This window comes from Geotrypetes seraphini, chromosome 8 (assembly GCF_902459505.1).
Source record: "Geotrypetes seraphini chromosome 8, aGeoSer1.1, whole genome shotgun sequence".
Taxonomy (NCBI): Eukaryota; Metazoa; Chordata; class Amphibia; order Gymnophiona; family Dermophiidae; genus Geotrypetes; species Geotrypetes seraphini.
The window spans coordinates 31,638,933-31,664,232 of record NC_047091.1 but is presented as its reverse complement, the minus strand read 5'-3'; the positions used below and the strand labels follow the sequence as shown (position 1 = coordinate 31,664,232).

Genomic DNA, 25,300 nt, shown 5'->3' with positions numbered 1-25,300 from the left:
TCCCGCCTCCTCTTGAGCAGGCGGTAGTTTCTCAGCTAGTGCGGGGGTTAGCGCGCGATAAAAAGTTGCGCGCAATAAAACCGCCAACGTGACTTCGTAAAAGGAGCCCTTAGTGTGACTTGGTTTTAAAAGGGTAGCGGACAAGATTCTGGAGGAAAAGTTCATAAACCATTATTAGCTAGGCAGACGTAGGTCTAGACACGGAGGCTTCGGTGATCTATTTGTGATGGAGGCGGGAGCTGGGCTTTTCTTAAGTCAGTTATTTTAAGTGAACTTAGTAAAGACAAGTCCTTATTTTGGTAACGGCAGCCAGGATCGTGAACTTTGATGATACAAGTGAAACGGCATTTAGCTGCTTCCAAAAAGCAACTGGTGCCTGTGGGCTGCAGGGAAACTGGTTCCAGCTGGCAGCCACTGAGTGAGGTGTAAAATTCCCCCTCCCCTCCAGAGTTTGTCAATTTTTTTTTTTTTTTTTTTTTTAATATTCTTTATTCATTTTGAAAACTTACAGCAAGCGTACAGGAATATATCATTAGTAACAACAATAACACTTGTAATTCTCATATAATTCTACAAACATAAAAATTATATCCCATCCCATCCACCTTCTTTCAAGTATTACAATCAATTATATCATAAATATAATATAAACACATAATTTAGTGAAATTTCCAGAAAAACTCCCTCCCACTCCCCTATGTGTACATATATTCATCCAAAGAAAATGATGTTTACTCCTTACAATATCGTTCCAATGGCCCCCAGATCTTTATAAAATTATTATAGTTCCCTTTCTGTAGGTTCATAGACAAAACCGTGGAAGAAAAAGGCGCACGCCGACAACTGAGCGCAAGATGGAGGCGCGCGTCGAAGAAAATGACAGTTTTTAGGGGCTCCAACGGGGGTTTTTGTTGGGGAGCCCCCCTCCACTTTACTTAATACAGATCGCGGTGGCATTGTGGGGGGTTTGGGGGGTTGTAACCCCCCTCATTATTGTAAACTTAACTTTTTCCCTGTTTTTAGGGAAAAAGTGAAGTTTTCAGTAAAATGTGGGGGGTTACAACCCCCCAAACCCCCCCAACGCCCCCACAACGTGGTGCGATCTGTATAAAGTAAAGTGGGGGGGTTCACTCCCACACACACACCCCCGTCGGAGCCCCTAAAAACAGTTATTTTCTGTGGTGCGCGCCTCCGCGCTGTGCTCAGTTGTCGGCGCCCGCCTTTGTCTTCCGCGGTTTTGACCTGACACCCTTTCTGTATTGCAATTGCTCTTTCCATCTTAAAAATATGGCATACCGAATTCCACCAAAATGTATAATTAAGAATTGTATAATTTTTCCAGTTATTAGTGATATGCTGAATAGCAACCCCAGTCAAGATTAATAATAGTTTGTTATTATGTGCTGATATTTGACTTTTTTTCCTCATAAACATGCCAAACAGAATAGTATCATAGGATAATAGACAATTTACTTGAGTTCAAATTGAATTCCAAAATAATCTTATACAGGGACAATGGTAAATTAAATGATCCCTGCTTGTCAATTTGAAATCCCTGTAGTGGTGGCCGATAAGAAGACTGGAAATGCTTTATATATGAGAGCGGTAAAAAGGCAAGTTAAAAAACAAGGTCTCCATCGAGGGCTGTACACTTATGAGGGGCCGTTGAAAACTTCTCAGCCCAGCCACAAAGACAATGATGTGGAGCCATGATACTTAAGTTATTCCACACTTTTCATTTCAATGAGGCAAATGCATCTAGCAAATGGGCACAAGTATAGGGAAACAAGCCATTGTAACATCACCGATGAGGTTGGCTCATAGGCATTGGTGGAATGAGGCATTATGACATCACAATACGAGGGGCCAATGAAAAGTTCTCAGCCCAACCAAGAGGAGAATGAGGTGGAGCCATGAAACTTAAGTTATTCCACACTTTTACTGACACGTTTCATTTCAACGAGGCAAATGCGTCTAGTAAATGGGGAACCATGCCACTGTGACATCACCGATGCAGCTGGCTCTTAGGCATTGGTGGAGCGAGGCATTATGACATCACAATACGAGGGGCCAATGAAAAGTTGTCAGCTCAACCAAGAAGAGAATGATGCGGAGCCATGAAACTTACAAGTTATTCCACACTTTTCATTTCAGTGAGTCAAATGCATCTAACAAATGGGCACAAGTATAGGGAAACCAAGCCATTGTGACATCACTGATGAGGATGGCTCTCAGGCATTGGTGGAATGAGGCATTATGACATCACAATACGAGGGGCCAATGAAAAGTTCTCAGCCCAACCAAGAGGAGAATGAGGTGGAGCCATGAAACTTAAGTTATTCCACACTTTTACTGACACGTTTCGTTTCAATGAGGCAAATGCGTCTAGTAAATGGGGAACCATGCCACTGTGACATCACCGATGCAGCTGGCTCTTAGGATTGGTGGAGCGAGGCATTATGACATCACAATACAAGGGGCCAATGAAAAGTTGTCAGCTCAACCAAGAAGAGAATGATGCGGAGCCATGAAACTTACAAATTATTCCACACTTTTCATTTCCATGATATGAAATGAAGCGAAAAGTATCAAGAAAAGTGAGGAATCAGTGGCGTAGTGAGGCTGAAAGGCGCCCCTCCCCACCCTCATCTCCACCTCGATCCCCCCTGCCCCGCTAACCCACCCTTCCCTTCCTCCGTCATGACTTCAACGCGCTCCTTGCGACCCCATTGGCTCTCTCTGACGTCACTTCCTATGTACAGCATCGGGATGTGACATCAGCGGGAGAGACGACGCGGTCACAAGGAATACATTGAAGTTTCTCATGGTGAATGACTAGAGGTACGGGGGAAGGGAATGGCGAGGGGAGAAATGTGAAGAGACGGGAGTGGAGAGGAGGAGGGGTGCCTGTGCCCCCATCAACATGGCGCCTGGGGTGGCACGCCCCCCTTACTAAACCACTGTGTTGAATAACTTGTAAGTTTCGTGGCTCCACACCATTCTCGTCTTGGTCGGGCTGAGAACTTTTCAGTGGCAATACCAATGATGCAAATACACAAAAAGGTGTATAAATAGAACTGTCTCAGCCAAAATACACCATGAAATTAGCACCTCAGCTAATGATAGCACATATAGATATGTGCTATCATTAGCTGAGGTGCTAATTTCATGGTGTATTTTGGCTGAGACAACTTTTCAGTGGCCCCTCATAGTCTAGTGAGTTTCCAGTTTTTTTATAAGCTTTTTTTTTTTTTTTCTACAATATTTTTTTTTCTACAATTCTAAAAAAACCTGGAAACTCTCTGAACTAAGGGCTCCTTTTACAAAGGCACGCGCTTAGTGCGCTGTAAAATGCTGCACGCGCTAGCCGTTACCGCCTCTTTTTAAGCAGATGGTAATTTTTCAGCTAGCGCGCGCTATAGCACACGCTAATCTTGTGCGTGCGCTATAAACGCTAGCGCACCTTAGTAAAAGGAGCCCTAAGTGTATATCCCTCATTGCTTGACTTGCTTTTTACCAAACTCTTCAATACTTTTTACCAAACTCTTTTTACCAAACTCTTCAAACTTGCCCTGGTCGACTCAATAAATAAAGAGGTCCTTTGACTAAGCTGTGGTAAACGTGACCGCACACGTACCTCAGCTTACAATGGCAAAGCACGGGACGCGCTCACGTCCTGTGGTAATTTCCAAATCTGTTTCTGCTCCGTGCATGCTAAAAATATATTTTAAAATTATTCTGGGAGGGAGCATTTCTGTACTAATCAGAGCAGCTACATTACCACAGGTGATTACTGCCTACACAAAATTAGTGCATGGCCGTTAATTTTAAAAAATTAGGAAATTGGTCATTTTACTCCTGCAGTAGAAATGGCCTTAGCACATGGCCACAGCGTGCTCTAAGAACATGAGAGTGGAGAAAAGATTTTATTAACAGTTTATAGGTATATATAATATAGGTATATATGTTATATATGATATAGATCAGTGTTCTTCAACCACCGGTCCATGGACCAGTGCCGGTCCACAGAAATTTCCTGCCGGTCCACAGGGCCAGCAGTTGCATCAGGCCCAAAACAGCATTCTTCAACCGCCGGTCCACGGTGCGATCGATGCGGCGTTATCTTCGAGCCAGCTCCCTCTTCCCAACTGATTCAGTGCACAAAGCCACGGGCAGTGGCTCCTATGGGCATCCTGCGCCTGAACCGGAAGCCTTCTCTCTGACGTTGCAACGTCAAAGGGATGGCTTCTAGATGAGGCACGGGACGTGCAAGGTGCAATAAGTACTATTATGGGGGCGGGGTCTGGGGTGGAGATTGGGTAGAGATGGGCGGGGTCTGGCCCACGACTTAGCCCAGTGTTCTTCAACTGTCGGTCCACAGAATAATTCTTTTATTTCTGCTGGTCCATGGGTGTAAAAAGGTTGAAAAACACTGATATAGATAGATATGTATATATAATATGTACCTAATCAAATGCCCAGTTAAAAGCCCATCTCTTCAAGAGTGCTTTCAACTCGTAACTCCTCTCACCTTGAGTTCTGCATCCCCAGCCCTATATGGCATGTTTGTCTGTCCAAGTTAGATTGTAAGCTCTTCGGAGCAGGGACCATCTATATATGTGTATGCCTTTCAGCGCTATAAAAGTGATAAGTAGCAGTAGTAGAGGTTTCTACTGCACTGCAGGGCATTATATATGCCTCATTAAATGGCTGTTGTGAGTTGATCAATTTTTATATGCTATTTTGTTTTTTAATTAACTAACCAGCATGCAAAGGTTGAATAAATCACAGCAGCCATTTAATTCGGTGGACTTAAGCTCTGCATTTTTAAAAAATTTGTGATTTAGGAGCAAGAAAGACGTGAGTAATCATATAGGTGACCAGACTCACGTTACTGGGAACGGATTACTAACAAACCCCAAGAATCGCTCATTGTCTGAAAAGTCAGGAAATGCCGTAATTCCGCTAGGCCCACCCTCCTGCCCCCCCCCCCCAACCTCCCCCGATGGCTTTAATCCTGGCCTGGGACACTGGAAATGGTGCTGTGAAGAAGAATAGCCCTTGCGGGAGGGGGTAAGTCTCCAGCATGGGGGTGGGGGGGGGGGCGGTTTACGGTGCTTGGATTGGAAATGTCCCGGGGGGGGGGGGGGGCTGGAGCTACGTCTAAGAAGCTGAGATTTGCTTTGCAGTCTGACAACCGGATGACGGGTCGGGGGGAGGGGGGATTGCGGCCGATGCTTTTCTCCCCCGCCCTGCTGCGGCTCCAAAGGAGATCTGAGCGGACTGGGCCCGCGGCTGCAGCCTGAAGTTTAGTGCCACGTCTTGAGCTGCCGAAGGGGTAAAGCGCCTCTTTCTTCGGCTTGCGCGCGATGCTCAAATCCGCTCGCACCGCTGATCGCGCTGGATACCGTCCTGCGGCTGGCGTTGCACCTTTTGCACATTCGCAGACGGACGGTCCCGGGTCCCATTTTGTGGCCTGTTGGCAGAGGGAAAGATGCCAGCTTGTGATGTGGCCACTTTCCGCACCGGTGCTCATTTGCCAGTTAAAATTAAAGGGCACGTCTTTGCCTAATTATGTTTTCCTCCTCGTTATTATTATTAGTAATTGGACCTTTTTTTCCCCCTTTTGATGAAGCTGTCACTTAGGGCATTCTGCTGGTTGCCTCAGATCTCTGCTTCTGTGTAAAGTAAACAGATGAGTTTAGTGGCATGGAATAAAACCTTCCTAAAGAAACCTGGCACATTTATGGTCCAGGGCGACAAATGAAAGGTGCCAAGGGGCAGCTGGTTGTGGTGACTCATAAAATCCGCTCTGTCCCCTTATCTCCATTCTTCATCTTTTTTTCTTTTTTTCCATATTTAACCAACCGCTTTTATAAAGCGATCCCACCCTATTTGTTTTATCCTCTTCCCTCTTTCTCCTTTCTTCTTTTAACATGTAACTTTCCCCCCATCCTTCCCATTTTCCCTCACCTTCAAGTTTGTCTCAGTGTACACCTCGATTATTTCTAAACTATCTGAAACGAACAAGATCCGTTTCTAGGCCCCGAAATCGTTCTGCAAAATATTCTGTCATCTAGAGGCAATTCCCCTTAGAAAGAAATATAGGTAGCCAGTATTCTAAAGAGATTTTTGCCTGATTTATTATGAGTCTGCAAAACATTTATATATCTGTTACATGGGTCAGTGGTAACCATCAAAACAAAAGGGGGATGGACAAGAGAGGGGAAGGGGTGCGTGAGCAGGATATGTACTTCATTGTTTAAATCTTAAAGGTGTTAAGAGCTGTGGGGGGTTGAGCCTTCATGTCTCAGACAACTAACCTAGTTAACATAAATTAAATGACCTCTTCCCAAACCATTAAGAGAGTAAGCACCCAACATTCTACATTTGATTACTTCCAGCATGGACAGAGACAGAAAACTTAAAATGTGTCCTTTCATAGACAGAGACAGAAAATCTATCCTTTCATTACAATCCCCTCTTACGTCATGAAAATGACGTCATAAATGCACAGCATGAGCGTGGAGGGAGAGATATTCTAGATATGTCTCTTGAGGAGGGGTTTTAGGGGCTGCAATGAGTCAAACAGCACAGGAACAGTCTAAAATTACATAAGCAGATAATAATAAAGATTATAACAATAAGAAGGTCTAAGTTCAACATTCTTATTGATAGTAATAAGGGACTCAAACCTAGCCTTAACCTGGTCTCGGGCCTTGAATTCATCTGGGACCCCTATCTCATCTATGTATAGCTAAAGTGCACTGGCCTATCTACTGGCTGAGTAGTTTAACACGGAGCCGGAGGTCTCCACAGAGCCAGTAAATATCACCTAAAGAAAAATCTAATGCTGCAACAGTGAAGCATACCTATAATTACTAGGCTGTAGTTAAATTTCCAGTATGCCTCAGACAATAGTTTCTGATTAATACATTAACACATTTTAGCTAATCATGATTTAATCAGGACTACTTGAAACCGTCTTCCTGCCCTCAGGGTCTATCTGCATCGCCATGCCAGAGTCAGATTGATACAATTTCCCATAGGCCTTTGGTGACACCAGCTATGCCAACCGAAAATGCTGAACGCCTGCAACGGCTATGCTGACATCTTCCATATTCTTTGAAATGAAAGCAAACTTGTGGTACACTTAGCCAGCTTGCCTCGCTTATGCCTTAACAGTATATCATAGCTGTCCTCCAAGCTATGAAGATGAACAGTTCCCATTATGAGTTCAAACCTCTGTCTTAGGTTGTATAGGCCATAATCTGGGCGGGGATCCCAGTATGCCCATATCTTACCCGTCGTTGAGCGAGTGAACGTGCATAAGGGTTGTAGGAAACTTTCTCAGGAGGCCCAGGCAAAAAGATACAAAGATGTCATAAGAGAGTATGTAAGTATGGGATAAGGGATAATATTATCTCTGACCCTGGTAATGGTAATGCAATAGGCCATGCCAAATTAAAACCAAATTAGAACCAAATTAGCAAGTGTCAGAGAAGATACTGGAAATTCATGTATAACTGCCTTAAAAGCTAGAGGGAACTTTGTGAGAAAAGAAATGTACACGTGTTTCACTCTACAGCAAAGGAGAATCATAACAATACATAGCAAAATTTGTACAATAATTAAGATAATGATAGGGTGAATTAAAACATTAAATACATGGTCTGCAGTGGGCGAATACTCAAAGAAAAGTTCCCAAACTTGAGACATGAGCATCTCGGAGCAAATTTTGTGCAATCTGTCCATTTTCAAAAGTGATAGTATGGTTCACTTCTTTGGAGGTTTACTTAAGTTGTTCAATAAAGTTCAGCAGCTTATGAAATGTCTCATTGCCCATACCAAGAGGTAGTAGATGTACAGCATATGAAATAAAGTCTGAAATGTCCATAGAATAGGTTAAATAGGAGGAATTGTACAGCAAAGCGTTCTTAGGAAGGTGGCTATCTCCGATGAACAGGAAACATTGTGTACAGCATGTGTGGAAAAGTCTTTGCAGTCAGGGTGCAGGAAGATGAATTAGTCCAGCAGGAACCGGCAGTCTCTTTAAACTGATGAGGTTCACACTTGAAATGAAAGGATGTTTGCACAGGATCAGTCAAGTCACTGGAAATTAGTGGTGTTCACCCTTGAGATGAAATGATGTCTGTGCATACAGGGAGGGATTTGAAAAGAGTCCCGATATCATTCAGCAGCTGTACTCCAGTGTGATCCAAATAAGAGATAGAAAATGGAGGAGAAACCATGTTGCCTGTACTGAATGTAGAGAGAGAGAGAGAGAGAGAGAGAGAGAGAGAGAGAGAGAGAGAGAGAGACCAGGTTGCCTGTACTGAATGTGGCAACATGTGACAATATTAATACATTTACTTGTTATAGTTATGGCAAAAGAGAGACAATATTCAAGTACTTAAGGTTCTTAATCAGACATTTCAAAAAGATATGTTTTTGTGTGCCGCATATAACTATTATGGCAATTCAGAGAGACCATAATTCTGTACTGAATGTATTTAAAAAATTATGTCAGAAATGTGTACTGAATGGTTCATATCAAGTGAGCACCATAGAATAAACACTGTATAGATATAGAATAAAACCTTTTCTTAAAATATAACCCCTAACTAAGCTACATTTAGCATATGCAAATTATAGGGAAAAAAGAACAATGTGCAATTTGGCTAGTTAAAAAATTGGGGAAAAGAGCTAGCTTTAGAAATGGCCAATATTATATATCCTGGGGTACCCCCTAAACTAAAACAAATAGACAAGAGACAGACCACATAGCACAGACAACATAAAACACAAATTTTGAGGCGTCGGCATTATTCTTCCATCTGTCAAGTGTTCAGGGCTGAATTTAACTCTGCAAATAAACACATTGTTATAGAAAAACAAAACAGAGATGAAATGCATATCATAACCATCTCATATTTAGAAAAGCTAATGTCTCTTTGGATCGTCTTTATCTCTGCAGTGACAAAGAGGATCCCTGGAAAACACCAGAAATATCCTAGTGCCAAAACTGGGATGGGCATGCATATATCCGAACCGCTGCTAAGAAAAAGAAAAGAAAAACACATTTTAATTTTGCAACATCCTAATTTCAGCTAAAACAATAGGAAGGAATTTTTTCCATTCACAAATGTGCCAGCTGTGGCTTTCCAGATTTTATCTTTAATAGTCCTGTTCATGCGTTCGACAATACCGAAACTCTGTGGGTGATATGGGAGATGAAATTTCCACTCAATGCGGAATGCGATAGCTAAATCTTTGCATACTCTGGCAGTGAAAGCAGGACCATTATCTGTTGATGTGTGTGGGACATCCCCACCTAGGGATGATTTCGCGAAGTAAAATGTTCACCATAGTCTGAGCAGTTTCATTTGTAGTGGGAAAAAACTTCAGGTTATCGGGAGAACATGTCAACAATAACAAGGGCAGCTGGTATACAGGGTTTCCCCTCTTTGCACCAAAGTCCGTCCGAAGGGCGGCTTTGGGCACCGGCCAGATGGGCATTGATTAAGCCAGTGACCAGGGTCTCCGCAATTAAAACATCCAGTACTTCTGGATGGATTATTACCATCTCAATCGGAGACAGGGGCCCGCCCGTTACGAAACCCGTGACCCCTTCTTCCGCGAGGAGCGGACAGGCGCGGTCCCCAGGTAGGTAGCTGGCCCTAATAATGCAGGATTTCCCAAGGCTTAGAGATATCAAAGCGTAGGAGAGTGTTGCGTAGTGGTTAGCGCTACAGCCTAAGGAACCTGAGGCTTGGGGGTTCAAACCCCGCACTGCTCCTTTTTTCAATCTGAAATTATGCACGAGAACTAGTGGGCCATTCTGAAATCATTTGTTTGACCAGAATCTGCAAAGGAGAACGGAGGTTAGAAAGGAAAGTCTGAATAAGTAGGGAATCCATATTTGCATGGGCACTAAGACTCATTAAGCCTCTTCCACACCTATCAAGCTCTGTGTGCAATCCTAATCGAATCACATTGGATTCCTGTTACTCATCGCATTACCTTTAAAATCCTACTTTTAGTTTTTAAAACACTGTCTTTGAACGAACCCCAATTCATTAATAACTATTTACTCCCCATAGTATATCACTTTCTTTAAGATCCATTAATCAAAAACTCTTAACAATTCCATCACTGAAAGTAAAATAGGTAGGTAAATTCATTCTGAATTAGTTCTCCCACTGAATTAGCTCTTGGCACCTGGCACTTTGGTCTGTAGGAAAATTTCTGTTTAGTTTCTGGACTTCCCTTCTATCTCAGGGGTGAGTGTGCCACTTTTCTCACCAAGATATAAACTTGTAGGATTAGAAACAATTATAAAGAATTATTGAAGAAGAAAATGACCTAAACCATTTTAAAAGCAATCTGAAGAGCTTCCTTTTTAAAGACGCCTTTAATTTATTTATTCCCTATTCCTATTGCCCTCATCATTCACGTCTTCCCTTGTGTTCTATTAATACAATTGTAGTTCTGCCCTTTCTTCCTTATGCATCTGTTAGTTTGTATGTCAATATGTCAGGCTCATGTAATTTACTATAAATAAGCATATGTGTACACCTTTTGTTTTTTATGATCATATTAGCACTATAATTAAATCTAAATTTTACAGATTACGTAGGATACGATCTATTGCAAAATTCCTATGTCAGAACATATCCATTAAACTCATCACTAAGTCTAGAAAATATGACCATGTTACACCCCTTTTGATAGATGCACATTGGCTTCCAGTTAATTTCGGATAACGTACAAACTCTGTCTGCTTGTTTTTTAAATCTCTTCTTCATAAGACCCCAGCATTCATATTTAAACATTTAATTCCTTATCATTCAAACAGAACCCTGAGGTCTAATGAGCAAAACTTATTAACCATTCCATCACTTAAAATTATTAACACTAGACGTCAATTTATTTTTTTTTCTGTAACTGCTCCTCAAACTTGGAACGATCTTCCCATTTATCTGCGGAATGAGCAGGATTTAGGAAAATTTAAAAGCAATTTGAAAACATTTCTTTTTAAAGATGCTTTTAATATTTAATTAAATAGTTCTTAATTTGGTGATGTTATTTTACTGTGTTATGCTATGTGTTAATTGATTCCCTTAATGTATTTTTTCCTTTGTTTTACTTTTCTTTATCAATTATATTTCTAACCCTTATCTTACCCTATGTCATGAGTATAAAATATTATGTATTAGTTTTTACCCAATGTTATTATTTAAAGTTTGTTTTGTATTGTATTGTCCTTATTTGACTATAGAATTTGATTAAGCGATTAATCAAAAATAATAAACCTGAAACTTGATTTGTAAATCGCTTAGCAAATTAAATTAAGCTATTCAATAAGTTAAAAATAAACTTGAAACTTGAATCTCACAAATTTCCATATCTTTCTTGCTCTATCTGTAAAACTAATTCTGGCCCCTGTATTAATTAAAGTTAATTTATCCTGACCCTCTTTAAGACAATTGCCTCCAAATTATTCAAAATACTGCCATTAAAATCATTTTACCTTAAAAGCTCAAAAATTTGATCATGTCACATAATAAACTTGAAACTTGATACATAAAACCATAGCTTCCGGTCTACCTGATTTCATCAACAGGTTATTAATCTCCCACAACCTGCATCGCACATTACATTCTTCTTATCAAAACCTGTTATCCATTCCCTCTTTAAAACACCTTGGCACCGTGCATACTAATAAAGTTCATCACTTGATAAATTCAAAACTAGCTTGAAGGCCTTTCTTTTTAAAGACGCATTTGGAGTATAATAGTCCGTTTTAATAATTACACAAATGTATTTTCTACCCTTTTTCATTTTGTTTCGGTAAGTTCCCCAAACAAACCTGAAACCTAAAACGGAATTTATTTTTTATTTATTTATTTATTTATTTATTTTTTTTTTTCGGCGACACAGCACAAGAAAAGGCAGAAATTTAAACCTATAAGCAGTGCAAACACATACGGGAAAGACAAGTGCTGAAAAGTTCTCAGCCGGCCTACAAACAGCCTGCTTGTCACTGCTGAAAAGTTCTCAGCTGGCCTACAAACAGCCTGCTTGTCACTACAACAAAGGACAAAGACTGCCACAGAATCAGCTCTAGGACACCCACTGCAAAAACCAAACCTGATCCAATACATATTGTGACAGGGAAGTGCCTGTCAGCAGTTTAAACCCGGTTTTAAACCCTGCCTTGCAAAGGGCTGTCCCTATTCCTAAGCCCAGGAAACTGCCCAGCAACCCTGTACCCATCACCAAGAGCCAACAGGTAGGGCAAGGCAGAGAGGCAAGGACAGAAACCATAGCGTTCTTTCTCCCTTAGTCTAACTGTGAACTAGTATGAATAAATTACTTAGAGCCTGAGAGGAAGAAGGAGGTGAGAACCTGTAATTAACCTCTCCCGAAAGCTTGCACGGAACTTAGAGTCCTGAGAATTCTTAACCCTTAAGAGCAGTCTGAAATGGTTGGGTAATAAAGTTCCCCAACCCTACCCTGGGAGTCCGGGGCAGTGGGGGCACTGGGCCTCAGGTGGGACAGTGCTAAAGCCTCCTAAAGATTTCTCAAACAGAAAAAGCAAAATCAGGAGAAAACGTTTTTGGTTTTATTTTTTGGCTTTTCTGCCTGGACAGCAGGCTGGACTGTATGAAAGTATGCTTTTGTCCAAGTCTCCTCAACACAGAGGGACTGCTGGAACCCCAGTGCTGCAAACTGAGGGAAATAAAAGAAAAGCTGAACTTTACCACTAACGCAGCCTCCACTAATTATTTCACTGTTTCCCAGTGGGAATCCTCCTGGGAGCGCCTGGTCCCCACGCCTGGGGCGGGAGCTGGGTTGCCAGCGCTAGGCTTAACCCCGGCCCCGCCACAATATATGCAGACGACATCTCCATCCTAACAGCATAACAAATGAAATCTCAAAATACATTACTCATATAATGACTGAAATAGAACATTGGACAAGCAACTTCAAACTGAAACTTAACACAGAAAAAAACAAAAATCTTCCTTGCAAGCCCAACGGATAAAATTACCAATTCAACGCTACATATAAAAGACCTTCGTTTAGATTACTAGTGCAATCACTAGTGCTTTCTACCCTGGACTATTGTAATATCGTTTATTTGGGTATCATTCAGAACTCAGCTGTCCGCTTGATATATGGATTAAAAAAGAATGACCATGTCATCTCCCATCACAAACCACTGCATTGGCTGTCAGTCGAGGCAAGAATATTATTCAAGTTCTCCTGCATATGTTTCTACAAACCCAAGCATAACCAATTGTAAATACAAAACCTTTCTGGACAGAACCTTCATGCTCCAAGCAAATAAACCACAACATTGGCTAGACAGTCACATTAATAAAGCCGAACTGACCTACAATGCCTTTAGAAAACTCATAAAAACTACCCTATTGGACAGATACGTCACCTAAACAGAACCTCACCGAGCACTCTCTGAAATCCTAATTCTTGCTGTTTCTGAATCTCTAAACAAACTGTACATTGTAATTTTTTCCCTTTTTTTTTTTTTTTTTTTTCCAGGAAAGCTGTGATTTTTCTTTACAGGTCAGCTCCGAAATTCTTAGCAAACATTATATTTTATAATTTTGATTCCTAATAGTCTCTGTACTCTGTACTCCTTCCACATATTGTAAATCACTGAATGTCCAGCTCTCTTAAATGCAAACCGCCCAGAGTCGCAAGATTGTGGCGGTATAGAAGAACAAAGCCATTACCATTATTATTATTATTACTGAAGCGAACAAAGTCTCATCTGTCTAGGAGGTGGAAAATCCTAAGTGTCTTTATGACCCATTAGAAAAACAATATCACAATGCAGGAATTTTTTTCAATAACAAAAACAATATAACAATGCAGAAATTTTCGCTTACCTTACCTTATAAGCGAGGTACATTAATAATATACAATATAATCTTATACTCTATAAAATCTTATCTAAGCAATAGACGAGAAAGCGCATGCAAAGAATAGCACAGATGACAGAATGCGCAGACGTTTCTATAAATCCACAATAGAGACTTTCCAAAAGTCTTCACTTAATTTCATTCTTCCCGAAAGAATGGATTTTCACGGCGGGAATTTACCGAAAACTCCACATTAATATTTGTCCTTACCAAAAGGACAATAACCGTGGCGGGTTTACCGAAAACCCTGCAATTTAAATAAAGGGTTGGAACATGATGCCAATACCTGTGAGTATTAAAGAACAGAATTCAAAATTCAGAAATACTCACAAAATATTGGTAATGTCAAGTCCATCCCGGACGAGCCCCCAAATTGAAACGAACAAGATCCGTTTCTAGGCCCCGAAATCGTTCTGCAAAATATTCTGTCATCTGGAGGCAATTCCCCTTAGAAAGAAATATAGGTAGCCAGTATTCTAAAGAGATTTTTGCCTGATTTATTATGAGTCTGCAAAACATTTATATATCTGTTACATGGGTCAGTGGTAACCATCAAAACAAAAGGGGGATGGACAAGAGAGGGGAAGGGGTGCGTGAGCAGGATATGTACTTCATTGTTTAAATCTTAAAGGTGTTAAGAGCTGTGGGGGGTTGAGCCTTCATGTCTCAGACAACTAACCTAGTTAACATAAATTAAATGACCTCTTCCCAAACCATTAAGAGAGTAAGCACCCAACATTCTACATTTGATTACTTCCAGCATGGACAGAGACAGAAAACTTAAAATGTGTCCTTTCATAGACAGAGACAGAAAATCTATCCTTTCATTACACTATCTATTTATTTTTCCTTCAAATTTTTTATTGTAAACCGGCCAGATACTTGCTGATGGTCGGTATATTAAAAGCCAATAAACTTGAAACTTGAAAGTCCCTCCTCGAGGGCCGCAATCCAGTCGGGTTTTCAGGATTTCACCAATAATATGCACGAGATCTATTTGCATGCACTGCTTTCATTGCATGCTAATAGATCTCATGCATATTCATGGCGGAAATCCTGAAAACCCAACTGGATTGCGGCCCTCGAGGACTGACTTTGACACCTGTGGTCTCTAGAGAGACCTTCATGTGTGTGTTCATGGGAAGGTTAGGGCTTCCCAGATCTGCGCTCCTGACTGAGGTCTGGCCGTAGAGGGGGCAGGGTGGTCTGGTAGGCATCGCATGCTGGGTGTAACATGTCAGTGCATGAATATGCATTGAAAGCAGTGCATGCACATAGATCTCATGCATATTCATTGGGGAAATCCAGAAAACCCGACTGGATTACGGCCCTCAAAGAGGGACTTTGAGACCCCTGCCACAGGTGATGGGGAGGGAAGGATTTTTCCTCCAGAGATCACAGAGAATGAGGCTCCTGTTTAGCCAGGATATTTGGTGCTTTAGGCTTTTTCCTGTGATGCCTATACCTAAATCTGGCATGGCCTTGCTGAACCAACATGACCCACCCACCCTCAACAAACATGAAATGCCATGAGGCCCCCAACCTGACCTCTCTATTTGGGAGAGGCCCCTGCTCTCCCCTCCCCCCCTCCAGCCAGTCTTATGCTGGACCTGCAGCCATCAAGTTTTCAGTATATCCATTGTCCCCCCTCCCCCTTTCACTAAGCCACAGTAGAGGCTAAAACCTGCAGCTTCTTCCTCTATAATATTACCAAAATCCAACCCTTCCTCTCTGAACACATTACCAAAACACTTATCCAAGCCCTTATCACTTCACGCTTAGACTACTGCAATGCGCTACTCTGAGGCCTTCTGCTTAACCATGTGGTTCCCCTCCAATCCGTCCAGCATTCGGCTGCACGACTCATATTCTGGGAGAGCCGCTAGACTCCATTACCCCTCTCCTAAAGTCACTTCATTGGCTTCCCATCCATTTCCGAATACAATTCAGACTCCTCTTACTGATCTACAAATGTATTCACTCGGCTGCCCCTCACTATCTCTCTTCACTTATCTCCCCCTTTGACCGTCCCTACCCCCCCCCCCAGTGAGGGTAAGTCCCTCCTATCTATACCCTTCTCTTCAGCTGCGAACTCCAGATTCCATCCCTTCTGCCTTGCTGTGGCCTTATGCTTGGAACAAGCTGCCCAAATCCCTATGGCGGATTCCGTCTCTGGCAGTGTTCAAGGCCCAGTTAAAAGCCCGCCTCTTCGCGACTGCTTTCGACTCCTAACTTCTCTCACCTTCGGTTCTGCATCCCCAACCCTCTATGTCATGTCTGTCCGTCCTAGTTAGATTGTAAGCTCTTCTGAGCAGGGACTGTCTATAAATGTCAGCCCTCCTCTTTGAGAGTGCTTTCGACTCCTAACTCCTCTCACCTTCGGTTCTGCATCCCCAACCCTCTATGTCATGTCTGTCCGTCCTAGTTAGATTGTAAGCTCTTCTGAGCAGGGACTGTCTATAAATGTCAGCCCTCCTCTTTGGGAGTGCTTTCGATTCCTAACTCCTCTCACCTTCGGTTCTGCATCCCCAACCCTCTATGTCATGTCTGTCCATCCTAGTTAGATTGTAAGCTCTTCTGAGCAGGGACTGTCTATAAATGTCAGCCCTCCTCTTTGAGAGTGGTTCTGATTCCTAACTCCTCTCACCTTGGGTTCTGCATCCCTCAACCCTATATGTCATGTCTGTCTGTCCAAGTTAGATTGTAAGCTCTTCTGAGCAGGGACTGTCTATAAATGTCAGCCCTCCTCTTTGAGAGTGCTTTCGACTCCTAACTCCTCTCACCTTGGGTTCTGCATCCCTCAACCCTTATATGTCATGTCTGTCCATCCTAGTTAGATTGTAAGCTCTTCTGAGCAGGGACTGTCTATAAATGTCAGCCCTCCTCTTTAAGAGTGCTTTCGACTCCTAACTCCTCTCACCTTGGGTTCTGCATCCCTCAACCCTATATGTCATGTCTGTCTGTCCAAGTTAGATTGTAAGCTCTTCTGAGCAGGGACCGTCTATAAATGTCAAAATGTACAGCGCTGTGTACGCATTTCAGTCCCATATAAGTGATAAGTAGTAGTGGTAGATGTTTCTACTGCAGCCTGGATCGCTAAATGCTCCAACGCTCAAAAAGTTGCAATGCTCATAGAATTCCGGGCCACAGTAGAAACCTCTACCACAGTTTGGTAGAAGAGGGCCTGTATTGGCAAATGTATCTCATGCGTATTCGTTTTGGATAGCCTGGAAACCCAGCTAATTCTTGCCTCTTCAGGACAAGTTTGGGAAGCTCTCACTGGATTTCCCCACATAGACAAAATAGGAGAAACCCAAGAGATGCCATTTAATAAGTTGTCGAGGACGCATTTATTTGTGAAAGCCTTTTGTTAGTCTCTCTTAGAGAAATGTTTTTTTTAAATGTCTGAATTGAGGTTTTTTATGATAAGTAATGTTAAGGTAAGGTAAACCAGAGTTAACTGGCTAAGGTCCCTTTAGATCAGGGGTCTCAAAGTCCCTCCTTGAGGGCCGCAATCCAGTCGGGTTTTCAGCATTTCTGCAATGAATATGCATGAGATCTATGTGCATGCACTGCTGTCAATGCATATTCATTGGGGAAATCCTGAAAACCCAACTGGATTGCGGCCCTCAAGGAGGGACTTTGAGATCCCTGCTTTAGATCAAGTTTGCCTTTTTGCGGATGATACCAAGATTTGTAACAGAGTAGACTCCGAAGAGGGAGTGGAAAATATGAAAAAGGATCTGCAAAAGTTAGAGGAATGGTCTAATGCCTGGCAACTAAAATTCAATGCAAAGAAATGCAGAGTAATGCATTTCGGGATTAATAATAGGAAGGAACAGTATATGCTGGAAGAGAGAAGCTGATATGCACAGACAGGGAGAGGGACCTTGGGGTGATAGTGTCCGAAGATCTAAAGGTGAAAAAACAGTGTGACAAGGCAGTGGCTGCTGCCAGAAGGATGCTGGGCTGTATAAAGAGAGGCGGAGCCACTAGAAGGAAGAAGGTGTTGATGCCCCTATACAGGTCATTGGTAAGGCCCCACTTGGAATATTGTGTTCAATTTTGGAGACCGTATTTGGCGAAGGACGTAAGAAGACTTGAGGCGGTCCAGAGGAGGGCGACGAAAATGATAGGAGGCTTGCGCCAGAAGATGTATGAGGAGAGACTTGAAGCCCTGAATCTGTATACCCTAGAGGAAAGGAGGAACAGGGGAGATATGATTCAGACGTTCAAATACTTGAAGGGTATTAACATAGAACAAAATCTTTTTCAGAGAAAGGAAAATGGTAAAACCAGAGGACATAATTTGAGGTTGAGGGGTGGTAGATTCAAAGGCAATGTTAGGAAATTCTACTTTACGGAGAGGGTGGTGGATGCCTGGAATGCGCTCCTGAGAGAGGTGATGAAGAGGAAAACGGTGACAGAGATCAAAGAAGCATGGGATGAACACAGAGGATTTAGAATCGGAAAAGAATAGTAAATATTGAAGAACTAAGGCCAGTACTGGGCAGACTTGCACGGTCTGTGTCTGTATATGGTCATTTGGTGGAGGATGGGCTGGAGAGGGCTTCAAGAGCTGGGAGGGTGTAGATGGGCTGGAGTCGGTTTTGACAGAGATTTCGGCAGTTGGAACCCAAGCACAGTACCGGGTAGAGCTTTAGATTCTTGCCCAGAAATAGCTAAGAAGGAAAAATTTTAAAAATTTAAATTGAATCAGGTTGGGCAGACTGGATGGACCATTCGGGTCGTTATCTACCGTCATCTACTATGTTACTGTGTAAGGGGTTTTTTTTAATCGCAGACCACTGGTAAAAGCTTCTACGCTTATAGGAATTATATGAGCATTGGAGCTTGTACCGCAGCAGTCTGCAATAAAAAAAACTTTATGCAGCTTGATTAAAGGGGGCCTAAATTAGTATGTGTAAGCGGAATAAAAATAAAGGGAGTGAGTGTGGAGTGGTTTGAGCTACAGCCTTAGCTCCCTCAGGTTGTGGGTTCAAATCCCATGCTGCTCCTTGTGACCCTGGGCAATTCACTTAATCCCCCATTGCCCCAGGTACATTAGATAGATTGTGAGCCCACTGGGACCGACAGGGAAAAATGCTTGAGTACCTGAATAAATTCATGTAAACTGTTCTGAGCTCTTTAGGAGAACAGTATAGAAAACTGAATATATAAATAGTGTGAAAGGTTTCTGTCTCTATTAACCGGAGCAGGTATTGTGACCTCATAATGCCTCATTCCACCAATAAGAGCCAACCTCATCAGTGATGTCATAATAGCTTGATTGTCCTATACTAGACTCACTTTCACTACATTTTGATTTCTAGAGTGGTGCAGTGGTTAAAGCTATAGCCTCAGCACCCTGAGGTTGTGGGTTCAAATCCCATGCTGCTCCTTGTGACCCTGGGCAATTCACTTAATCCCTCATTGCCCCAGGTACATTAGATAGATTGTGAGCCCACTGGGACCGACAGGGAAAAATGCTTGAGTACCTGAATAAATTCATGTAAACTGTTCTGAGCTCTTTAGGAGAACAGTATAGAAAACTGAATATATAAATAGTGTGAAAGGTTTCTGTCTCTATTAACCGGAGCAGGTATTGTGACCTCATAATGCCTCATTCCACCAATAAGAGCCAACCTCATCAGTGATGTCATAATAGCTTGATTGTCCTATACTAGACTCACTTTCACTACATTTTGATTTCTAGAGTGGTGCAGTGGTTAAAGCTATAGCCTCAGCACCCTGAGGTTGTGGGTTCAAATCCCATGCTGCTCCTTGTGACCCTGGGCAATTCACTTAATCCCTCATTGCCCCAGGTACATTAGATAGATTGTGAGCCCACTGGGACCGACAGGGAAAAATGCTTGAGTACCTGAATAAATTCATGTAAACTGTTCTGAGCTCTTTAGGAGAACAGTATAGAAAACTGAATATATAAATAGTGTGAAAGGTTTCTGTCTCTATTAACCGGAGCAGGTATTGTGACCTCATAATGCCTCATTCCACCAATAAGAGCCAACCTCATCAGTGATGTCATAATAGCTTGATTGTCCTATGCTAGACTCACTTTCACTACATTTTGATCTCTAGAGTGGTGCAGTGGTTAAAGCTATAGCCTCAGCACCCTGAGGTTGTGGGTTCAAATCCCATGCTGCTCCTTGTGACCCTGGGCAATTCACTTAATCCCTCATTGCCCCAGGTACATTAGATAGATTGTGAGCCCACTGGGACCGACAGGGAAAAATGCTTGAGTACCTGAATAAATTCATGTAAACTGTTCTGAGCTCTTTAGGAGAACAGTATAGAAAACTGAATATATAAATAGTGTGAAAGGTTTCTGTCTCTATTAACCGGAGCAGGTATTGTGACCTCATAATGCCTCATTCCACCAATAAGAGCCAACCTCATCAGTGATGTCATAATAGCTTGATTGTCCTATACTAGACTCACTTTCACTACATTTTGATCTCTAGAGTGGTGCAGTGGTTAAAGCTATAGCCTCAGCACCCTGAGGTTGTGGGTTCAAATCCCATGCTGCTCCTTGTGACCCTGGGCAATTCACTTAATCCCTCATTGCCCCAGGTACATTAGATAGATTGTGAGCCCACTGGGACCGACAGGGAAAAATGCTTGAGTACCTGAATAAATTCATGTAAACTGTTCTGAGCTCTTTAGGAGAACAGTATAGAAAACTGAATATATAAATAGTGTGAAAGGTTTCTGTCTCTATTAACCGGAGCAGGTATTGTGACCTCATAATGCCTCATTCCACCAATAAGAGCCAACCTCATCAGTGATGTCATAATAGCTTGATTGTCCTATGCTAGACTCACTTTCACTACATTTTGATCTCTAGAGTGGTGCAGTGGTTAAAGCTATAGCCTCAGCACCCTGAGGTTGTGGGTTCAAATCCCATGCTGCTCCTTGTGACCCTGGGCAATTCACTTAATCCCTCATTGCCCCAGGTACATTAGATAGATTGTGAGCCCACTGGGACCGACAGGGAAAAATGCTTGAGTACCTGAATAAATTCATGTAAACTGTTCTGAGCTCTTTAGGAGAACAGTATAGAAAACTGAATATATAAATAGTGTGAAAGGTTTCTGTCTCTATTAACCGGAGCAGGTATTGTGACCTCATAATGCCTCATTCCACCAATAAGAGCCAACCTCATCAGTGATGTCATAATAGCTTGATTGTCCTATACTAGACTCACTTTCACTACATTTTGATCTCTAGAGTGGTGCAGTGGTTAAAGCTACAGCCTCAGCACCCTGAGGTTGTGGGTTCAAATCCCATGCTGCTCCTTGTGACCCTGGGCAATTCACTTAATCCCTCATTGCCCCAGGTACATTAGATAGATTGTGAGCCCACTGGGACCGACAGGGAAAAATGCTTGAGTACCTGAATAAATTCATGTAAACTGTTCTGAGCTCTTTAGGAGAACAGTATAGAAAACTGAATATATAAATAGTGTGAAAGGTTTCTGTCTCTATTAACCGGAGCAGGTATTGTGACCTCATAATGCCTCATTCCACCAATAAGAGCCAACCTCATCAGTGATGTCATAATAGCTTGATTGTCCTATACTAGATTCACTTTCACTACATTTTGATCTCTAGAGTGGTGCAGTGGTTAAAGCTATAGCCTCAGCACCCTGAGGTTGTGGGTTCAAATCCCATGCTGCTCCTTGTGACCCTGGGCAAGTCACTTAATCCCCCATTGCCCCAGGTACATTAAATAGATTGTGAGCCCACCGGGATAGTCAGGGAAAATGCTTGAGTACCTGAATGTAAACCACTTAGGCTATAACTGGTATATAAATAAAATAAATTCATATATATAATGTATGGGTTCCAAATCTTGCAGAAGTGGGGGGATGGGATGCACAATTTATAGCCTGTGGGAATCACATCATCTTACTGTACAATATGTTAGGTGCATTCGAGTCGTGCCGAGTCCTAGTTCTTGTGGTAGAATACAGAAGTAGATTGTCGGGCCTTTCTTCTTCGCAGTATAAATTTTATGTTGTTGCTTCAAACGCGATCCTCCGCCTCCAACACTGCCCATCTGCTGCTGCCCAGATGGGTGGTACATTGTTGGTCCGACATCTCCGCTGAAACCTGTCTGCCTTGGGAGGCCCTGCTGGGAGTGAAACTACTGACGGCATAGCTTTCAGCTTCACGGATGTGCGCAAGCTAGAGAATGACACGGGGACAAATTTGTCCCCGCAGGAGCTCAATTTCCCCATCCCCACGAGTTATGTTGCTGTCCTTGTCTCTTCCCCATTCCCGTAAGCTCTGCCTTAACTGCACAAGCCTCGAATACTTATGATTTTCAAGTGTTTCAGGCTTGTGTGGATGAGGACTGAGCTTGCAGGAATGGGGCAGGGACAGGAAAAGAACTCACAGAGACGGGATGGGAAATTGAGTTTCTGCGGGGACAGGGAAAAATTTGTCCCTATGTCATTCTCTAGCGCAAGCCCCAGTAGCATGATAAGATACACACACACACACACACACACACACATATATATATATGTATATATTTATTTATTTATTTTCCTTTTTAAGTCTCTAATGCAAACCCTAAAAAGATACTTTGAAATATGTTTTCTTTCAGCCTGGAGGGAAATGGATGAGTCAATCGCTATTCAAGAGACTCTCGCAGAAGGAGAGACCTGCCAGATAATATCCTTGATAAATCAATAATAGTTGTTGTGGTCTGGTTCCTTCTGGTTCCTTCTAATGGGGGGGAGGGGGTGTATGTGCTAAAATTATACAACAATGTCTATCCCAAAATATATAATCCTAGATAATATCCTTGGGCAGAAATAAATAGTGAAAGACCTGTGTCAGCTAGAGAAGGTCCTCTTTGTAGCTTCCTCTTTTGGTTTTATTTTTCGGTTCCCTTTCTTTCTTTTTATATCCTACGCAGTGGCGTAGTAAGAGTGAGCAGCGCCTTGGACGGTGGTGCCCCTCCCCCTGCCGCACGCTCCCTCCCCTTTTTAACTTCTCTGGTGTGAGCAGCATGCTCACGTCGGTGTCGGCTCTCCCTTTGACGTCACTTGCTAGGCGCAGGTCTGCAGAAGTAAAAAAGGTAAGGGGAAGGCATGGGGAACTTGCACACGGCAAGAAGAGGAGCGGGGGTGGGGTGGTAGAGAGGAGAAAGTTGCCACCCTTAGGAAGACCATGCCCGGGGCGGACTGCCCCCCTAACATCACCACTGATCCCACAGGGTGATTCTATAAATTGGCACGTCAGTTTAGACTGATGCCATGCGCTTAGAACCTTTGCTATAATTTATTTATTAAAAAATTTATAGACCGCATACAACTATTCGGGTTCCATATCACATGCATTATATCTTGTTTCCCTGCGATGACCACATATAACATAGACGTGTCTAAACAACAACATTAATCGTCCCTGTTATAAACAGGAATAGAGCACAAATTCAAGCAATTCAGAAATACAATCAAACTTTAAATCATACATTGCGGTTGAAAGAGTTCTAAAAGGCAGTTATAACATAAGAACAAATTTCCAGACCGCATAATCATAAGTTCCATGCGGTTTACAAAAGATTATACTAGGGAAGAGGAGGAGTGTGTGGTGCAGCTCCAGCCTCAGCACCCTGGGGTTGTGGGTTCAAACCCCACGTTGCTCCTTGTGACCGTGGGCAAGTCACTTAATCCCCCATTGCGAGATAGATTGCGAGCCCACCGGGACAGAGAGGGAAAAATACTCAAGTACCTGATTGTAAAACCACTTAGACAACATTGATAGGCGGTATATAAAAACCTAATAAACTTGAAACTAATAAATTGTACAGTGCAAACTGTGTTGCTGACTCATGCAGTGTTTGGCAAGAGGAGCTTCCACTTTCTCCGTGTGCACACTGGATCTGCAGTATGTTCAATCATAGAGTTACCAGATTTAAAGACGGACAAACCTGGATTCAGGGTCCTCCCCTATTACGTCCCCAGTCCTGTTTTGCTTCTAGCCCAGCCCCCCAAAAGCTGCTTCTCTTTTTCCTGACCTCCAGCATGAGCGGATGCGTGTGACGTCATCCGCGCATGATTGTTGGAGGCCCTCCAGTCGTGGCCAGAGCTCGGGAAAACTGTTGGGTTTTGGAAAGTCCGTCCGGGAACCCAGACAGTCCTCTAAAAAGAAGGCATGCCTGGGTTTTCCCGGATGTCTGGGGGACGTCTTGCAACCCTATTCAATCATCTTAGTTCAAAAGGCTCTTGAAGTTTGTCCTATGTAAATAAGGTCACTGGGACATTTGTGAGTGTGGGGCAGTGGTTAAAGCTATGGCCTCAGCACCCTGAGGTTGTGGATTCAAATACAAGCTGCTCTTTACGACCCTGAGCAAGTCACTTAATCCCTCATTGCCCCAAGTACATTAGATAGATTGAGAGTTTACCTGGACATACAGAGAAAAATCCGTGAGTACCTGAATAAATTCATGTAAACCATTCTGAGCTCCCCTGGAAGAATGGTATAGAAAAATAAATAGTGTGAAGAGCTTCAGTCTCTGGTAACCAGAGCTGGTATTGTGACATCATAATGCCTCATTCCACCAATAAGAGCCAACCTCATCAGTGATGTCACAATGGCTTGATTGTCCTATACTTGGCTCATTTTTTCTACATTTTGATTTCTAGAGTGGTACAGTGGTTAGAGCTCCTCAACACCCTGAGGTTGTGGGTTCAAACCCATTCTGCTCCTTGACCTTAATTGCATTTAATTGCTAATCGGCACTTTTTCTTTTCAGCTAATAGAGGGTTGCGCAATGAGCACTTTTAAAGGGAAAAAAGTACTCATTGTGCTTCAGACATGAGGTTGATGCAGCCTGTGCTTGCAGTGTGCTGGCTGCCGCAAAAGGGAATCTTTGTCAGCTTCGAGTGCCAGCAAACAGGGTTTCTGTTGGAGTGCTTCATGCATCGGTTGCAAGCAGTGGGGAAGCCCGGACTTCCCCAGTCGCCAACAGGCAGGGAAATAAGGTTTTCCTTACCGCCGATAGTGCTGGGGATTCCCTTACTGCTACTGCCAGCTTGCCTGTTTTAACAGCTAGGGCGGTTCAAGCCTCTTTGCCACTGCAGACCTTGGGGGGGGGGGGGGATTTCTGTGAGTTTTGGCGGGAAGCTCCTCTATTTTGTCTACACACTATAGCCTCAAGTGACATTCCCCCTGTTTTGGAGGGACGAGCAGGTTTTTGCTGGATCTCCTGCTTTGGCAGCGAGTCCTGCTGTGCCGCTAGGGAGTTTTTCCCCATATTTTGTGTTAGCCTTGTTCAAGGCTTATCTTCAGGCGGCCGGGGGTCTCAGTTTTTAT

At 42.8% G+C, this 25,300-nt stretch overlaps 1 protein-coding gene across 4 annotated transcripts in view; it reads left to right on the top strand.

Annotated features, from left to right (window-relative positions):
- The first annotated feature begins 4,982 nt into the window (after positions 1 to 4,982).
- INPP5B (inositol polyphosphate-5-phosphatase B) overlaps positions 4,983 to 25,300 on the top strand; it is a 117,201-nt gene continuing 96,883 nt past the window's right edge. For 3 of the 4 annotated variants that reach the window (XM_033954317.1, XM_033954316.1, XM_033954315.1), the window contains exons 1-2: positions 4,983 to 5,073; positions 22,584 to 22,651. In XM_033954317.1, the coding sequence (XP_033810208.1) occupies positions 22,595 to 22,651 (57 nt within the window). In that variant the 5' untranslated portion in view covers positions 4,983 to 5,073; positions 22,584 to 22,594. The remainder of the gene's footprint in view (positions 5,074 to 22,583; positions 22,652 to 25,300) is intronic. The other variant, XM_033954318.1, reaches the window with a different exon arrangement.